Source organism: Mandrillus leucophaeus, unplaced genomic scaffold, assembly GCF_000951045.1.
Source record: "Mandrillus leucophaeus isolate KB7577 unplaced genomic scaffold, Mleu.le_1.0 Scaffold151, whole genome shotgun sequence".
NCBI classification, from domain to species: Eukaryota; Metazoa; Chordata; class Mammalia; order Primates; family Cercopithecidae; genus Mandrillus; species Mandrillus leucophaeus.
Window position 1 is genome coordinate 1,015,310 of NW_012101488.1, and position 6,134 is coordinate 1,021,443.

A 6,134-nucleotide genomic window follows, 5' to 3' on the forward strand; every position below is an offset into this window, starting at 1 on the left:
CCTGTAATCCCAGCACTTTGGGAGGCCAAGGTGGGCAGATCACGAGGTCAGGAGATCGAGACCATCCTGGCTAACACGGTGAAACCCCGTCTCTACTAAAAATACAAAAAAAAATTAGCCGGGCGTGGTGTCGGGCGCCTGTAGTTGCTACTCGGGAGGCTGAGGCAGGAGAATGGTATGAACCCAGAGGCAGAGCTTACAGTGAGCCGAGATCGCGCCATTATACTCCAGCCTGGCGACAGAGTGAGACTCTTTCAAAAAAAAAAAAAAAAAGCATGGGTTACCACCCACACAGACACAAAATACTTATAGTTATCTTATTTTTACCGTAAGATTTTGCTCTTTAACAAATAAGTTGACCGGGTGTGGTGGCTCATGCCGGTAATCCCAGCACTTTGAGAGGCTGAGGTGGGTGGATTGCTTGAGCTCAGGAGTTCGAGACCAACCTGTGCAAAATGGTGACACCTCTTCTCTACAAAAAATACAAAAATTAGTCCGGTGTGGTGGTGGCACGTGCCGGTAGTCCCAGCTACTTGGGAGGCTGAGGCAGGAGGATCACTTGTGTCCAGGAGGCGAAGGTTGCAGTGAGCCAAAATCGCGTCACTGCACTCCAGCCTGGGCGACAGAGGAGACCTTGTCTCAAACAAAGAAACAAAAAAATAAGTTTTTAAATACTAATTGTTCTTGTACATACTTGAGAACATTCATCTTTTAAATTTCTTCTTAGTGCTCTTGGTGCCCCTGGGTACTTCCATTTTATTTTGGTTCTAAACACCCAAGGCAAACCAAGGTCTCACTGCACGGCTGTTTGCAGGGTAGGGGCGTTTCTGCGGAGGTCCCGACCATCAGGAGGAACCCAGCCGTGGTGGCTGGTGGTGTCTGGCTGTTACCAGCGTTTACCAGCCTTGACTGGCTTTGACCGATTGTGACTGGCCTTCACTGGCAATGCCTGCCAGGGCCCTACTGAAGCTTTTACTGCAAGTGTCGGCCTGTTACTAGTGGCAGCCAGCTGTGGCCAGCTTTAACCAGCCTTTACTGGCAGTGGCCAGCCATGACCAATATTAACCAGCAGCAACTGGCTGTGACCGGCTTTGACCAGCCTTGACTGGCCATGACCACCCTTGGCCAATGGTATCTGGCTGTGACCAGTGGTGTCTGGCCATTAACACTCATGACCAGCTTTAACTGTCCCTGACTGTTGGTGTCTGACCATGACCAGCCTTAACTTGCTGTGACAGGCTTTGACCAGCAGTGTCGGGCCATGACCAGCGGTAGCCAGCAGCGACTGGCAGTGACCAGCTGTGTTTGGTTTGACCAGCTGTGACCCTGCCGCCACCTGTGAGGACTGCTAGTCCGTGTTGAGGGCCCTGAACTCCAGGGCTGTGCAGAGCCCGGGGTCAGTGCAGGGAGGGGAGTGGAATGTTGTGAGGGGACCCTGTGGGGATGGGGCAGGAGAGGGTGCCCCTGAGGACAGCTCACTGGCCACCTTATACCAGAAGGGCCTTAGGGAAACAGATCTTGAGGGCATCAACTCAACTTCAGGCAGGTGATGCAGGAGGGAGGCGGGGATGCCTGTGTGTCCTGAGTATTCCGGATCAGTACAAATTCACGCCCCTTGGCTCCTCCCCAGCCCCGAGACCTGGAGCTCCACATGGCAGCCTCTGAGGCCCATGTGTCAGAGAGTGATCCACAGCCCAGAGAATGGGTGGGAGCCGCAGGGCCAGAGAAGGAGAGGATGAGATGGGAGTGTGGTTAAAGAAAAAAGAAAAAATTGTAGGAAGGACTGGAGGAGCGGACAGTGGGCGGGATTTGCAGGAACAACAGTCCCAACCACACCGCAGAACTGACCCACCAAGGAAGCTGCTGCTTCTGAGGCTGCCCCAGCACTGGTAAATTCAAGAGTGCACTGTTAGGCCGGGCACGGTGGCTTATGCCTGTAAGCCCAACACTTTGGGGGGCTGAGTCAGTGGATCACTTGAGGTCAGGAGTTCAAGACCAGCCTGGCCAACGTGGCAAAATCCCGTCTGTACTAAAAATACAAAAATTAGCCTGGCGTGGTGCACACCTGTAATCTCAGCTACTTGGGAGGCTGAGGCAGGAGAATTGCCTGAACCTAGGAGGCGGAGGTTACAGTGAGCTGAGATTGCGCCACTACACTTCAACCTGGGTGACAGGGCGAGACTCCGTCTTAAAAAAAAAAAAAAAGGCCGGGCGCGGTGGCTCAAACCTGTAATCCCAGCACTTTGGGAGGCCGAGGCAGGCAGATCACAAGGTCAGGAGATCAATCAAGACCACGGTGAAACCCTGTCTCTACTAAAAATACAAAAAAATTAGCCTGGTGCAGTGGCGGGCGCCTGTAGTCCCAGCTACTCAGGAGGCTGAGGCAGGAGAATGGCGTGATCCCAGGAGGCCGAGCTTGCAGTGAGCTGAGATCGTGCCACTGCACTCCAGCCGGGGGACAGAGTGAGACTCCGTCTCAAAAAAAAAAAAGCACATTGACATGGCTGTAACCCAAGACTCAAAAACCTCATCCTCCATCAGTCAGAAGAGCTTATTGATGCCCAGAGGGCTGGACAATGGGCAATGGGGCCCTGCTGAAGCAAAGACCTTCATCTCATAGCCTTGCCTGTGTGAGCTGAAGTCAAAGTAGGCAGGACAGCAGCTGCTGCCCCATTTACACCTTCCAAATCTTCATGAATGCAAAGATTGGCAGAACCCAACTTGTATGCAGAACCTGAGCTGCAAAGGACTCTGGGAAATGTAGTACTTGGCTTTCCTGCATCTGAGTTCCCAAGAACAGCATAGTATGAAAATATCCTCAATATAGGAACAGGAGAGTGGAGGCAGCTGGACATGGTGGCACACACATGTAGTCCCAGCTATTGGGAGGCTGAAGTGGGAGGATTGCTTGAGGCCAGGAATTTGAGACCAGCCTGGGCAACATGGTGAGATCCTATCTCTTAAAAAAGAGAAAAAGGGTGGAGGCAGTTTGAGAAAGTGGCCAAGATTCTGAAGCCACGTAGAGTTTGAATTACATTAATGAGCCGTGTGACCTTTGGCAAGTAACTTCATCTCTCTGAGCTTTAGTATCTCACTCTGTGAAATGGGCTCATTAGAGAACCTGGGTCATTGTGAGGATCTTGTAAGATCTCAAATGTGAGGTACTTCACATACTGGCACAGTAAGCACTCAGTGAATGAGAGCTATTGTTATTGCTAAATGAAAACCACACCTTAAGAAGGTTAAAAAAAAAAAAGAAAAATAAACCTCAAAGAAAGTAGAAGGGACCAGAAGTGGTGGCTCACGCCTATAATCCCAGCACTTTGGGAGGCTGAGGCAGGAGGATTGCTTGAACCCAGGAGTTGAAGACCAGCCTGGGCAACACGGACCCTGTCTCTGCCAAAAATAAAAATTAGCTAAGTGTTGAGACACATGCCTGAGGTTCTAGCTACTTGGGAGGCTGCAGTGAGCCATGATCACACCACTGCACTCCAGCCTAGGCATCAGAACAAGACCCCATCTCAAAAAAAGAAGGGAGGAGGCATTAAAGAGAATAAATCAGTGAAGGAGAAGGAAGAGGTACAATAAAGCAACAAAACCTAAAGTTGGTTTTTTGAAAAGATTAATAAAATCAGTCTGGGCGCAGTGGCTCATACCTGTAATCCCAGCACTTTGAGAGGCTGAGGCGGGTGGATTACTTGAGGTCAGGAGTTTGAGACCAGCCTGGCCAGCATGGTGAAACCCTGTGTCTTCCAAAAATACAAAAAATTAGCTGGTTGTGGTGGTGCACGCCTGTAATCCCAGCTACTTGGGAGGCTAAGGCAGGAGAATCACTTGAACCTGGGAGGTGGATGTTGCAGTGAGCCGAGATCATGCCATTGCACTCCAGCCTGGGCAAAAAGAGTGAAACTCTGTCCTAAATAAATAAATAAATAAAATCCAATGGATCCCTGGTAAAAATCAATTAAGGAAAAAAGACAGCAAACATGAATTACCAGTATCCAAAATGAAAAGGGGAACTTTGTTCTAATACTGACAGATAGTAAGATGATATTAGGAATTACTTTATGCCAATAAATGTAACAGCTTAGATGAAATGGACACATTACTTTAAAAACACACTGTATCAAAACTGACACAAGAAGAAATAGAAAACCTGAACAGTCTTATATTCTTGTTAAAGAAATTGAATTCGTAACTGAAAACCTTCCCCATAAAGAAAATTTCCAGCTCTGATGACTCCCACCAGTAGAATTCTTCCAAATACTTAAAGAAGAAATAACACTAACCTTACACAAACTTCCAGAGGATAGAAAAAGAGAGCTCTCTGCCTAACATGTTTATGAGGCAGCATAATCCTGATATTCCCTATGTTCCCAGAGCTCACAGCCCAGTATGGGATGGGGACATATATGAGAACAGACATTGATAGCACAGTGATTGAAGCTGCAGTGGGGAGCCCAGGGACCTGTGGGAACCCAAAGGAGGCACGTGACTCAGCCTGGGGCCGGGGGTGGTGGTAGATTATGAACTGACACCTGAAAGATATGTAGGAGTGAGTCAGGGGAAAAGGTAGGAGGAATGTTCTAACAGGTGAGACAGCCAGTGCAAAGACTAGGCAGAGTGACAGAATGTGGCATGAATAAGTACGTTAGCAAATGTTTGGTGTGGCTAGGCCGGACCTTGAGAAGGTGGGTATTGCTGGGAGAAGAGTGATGGACAAGGATGCCCCCTGGAAACCTTCCCTGCCTCGTTTTCCCTCAGTGTCGCCCTCTTCTCCGGGCTCCAGGGGTCTCCCTTGACTCAGCCTAGGTGGTTGGGATTCTCATGAGCCTTTCACGTCTTTGAGACCTTTGACCATCTCCTACTCACCCTGGCTTCCCACACGAGCCCCTGACTCATTCGTCGATGGGGAGGGCAGAGAAGGGAAGAGGGTGGAGCTCAGGGGCATGTCTTCACCCCTTCCCTCCCTTCCTGGCCGTGTCTCCTGCAGAACAACCTCCCTCCCAGCATGATGACCCGCAGAAACACCTACGTTTGCACAGAACGCCCGGGGGCTGAGCGCCCGTCACTGTTGCCAAATGGGAAAGAAAACAGGTACGGAGGGGGCAGCAACAGGGTGAGGGGTGGGAAGTAGGGGGTAGGTGAATAGGACCTCCCTTGATCTGAGATGGTAGGCGTTGGAGGCTGGTGCCATGGGGACCGGGGCCCAGAGAGGGAGTGTATCTGCCCTGCCCTTGGCCATGTGCCCTTGCCATATACCCCCCTGAAAATCCTCCCCACTTAATTAATTAGTCTTCAGCACCAGGAAAGCAGTTGGCCCTGTTCTCCGCCTACAAGCCTTGGGAACCTGAATTGATTTTTTGAATGATCCATTTTTAGAAGGCGAGAGAAGCCCCAGAATGTCACAGCTTCAGCATCATCTGGTTGGCTGGTTTTCCAGCTTGTTGGCCTGAGTCTGTGAGGTCTCTTCCAGCTGGCAAGGGAGAGAAACCAGTTCAGACTGGCTGGAGCAGAGAGAGGGAAGGGATTGGTTCACATCACAGGTCAAGGCCAGTGAGAGTGGGGCCGGCTCCACAATGAGGACACTGCCACCCACCGGGACAGTAGGGCAGGTTGATGGCCAACACCAGGGCACACTCTGGGATGCACCTGATTAGTGGATGCAGATCTTCCCATTGGGTGTGGGCAGGGGAATGAGGTAGTTAACAGTCACGATTTTGTGAATACTCAGTTCTGAGTTCGAATCTTACCTCTGTGCTCGCACTGCTAGCTGAATGACTGGGTAAATCTCTGAGCCTCTGTTTCCTCCTCCATAAAATGGGCTTCATGCTGTCTGGGCACGGTGGCTTACGCCTGTAATCCCAGCACTTTGGGAGGCCGAAGTGGGCAGATCACCTGAAGTCAGGAGTTCGAGACCAACCTGGCCAACATGGTGAAACCCTGTCTCTACTAAAAATACAAAAATTAGCCAGGAATAGTATCATGCGCATGTAATCCCAGCTACTCAGAAGGCTGGATAAGGCAGGAGAATCGCTTGAACCCAGGAGGCAGAGGTTGCAGTGAGCTGGGATTATGCCACTGCACTCCAGCCTGGGCCACACAGCGAGACGCTGTCTCAAAACAAAAAAAAA

The 6,134-nt window shown here is 50.3% G+C and overlaps 1 protein-coding gene across 1 annotated transcript in view; it reads left to right on the forward strand.

The window, feature by feature from the left end:
* The window catches only part of MARK4 (MAP/microtubule affinity-regulating kinase 4), a 62,467-nt gene that overhangs the window by 38,655 nt on the left and 17,678 nt on the right, over positions 1-6,134 (forward strand). The window contains exon 12 of the mRNA XM_011975142.1: positions 4,994-5,097. Coding sequence (XP_011830532.1) covers positions 4,994-5,097 — 104 coding nt within the window. The remainder of the gene's footprint in view (positions 1-4,993; positions 5,098-6,134) is intronic.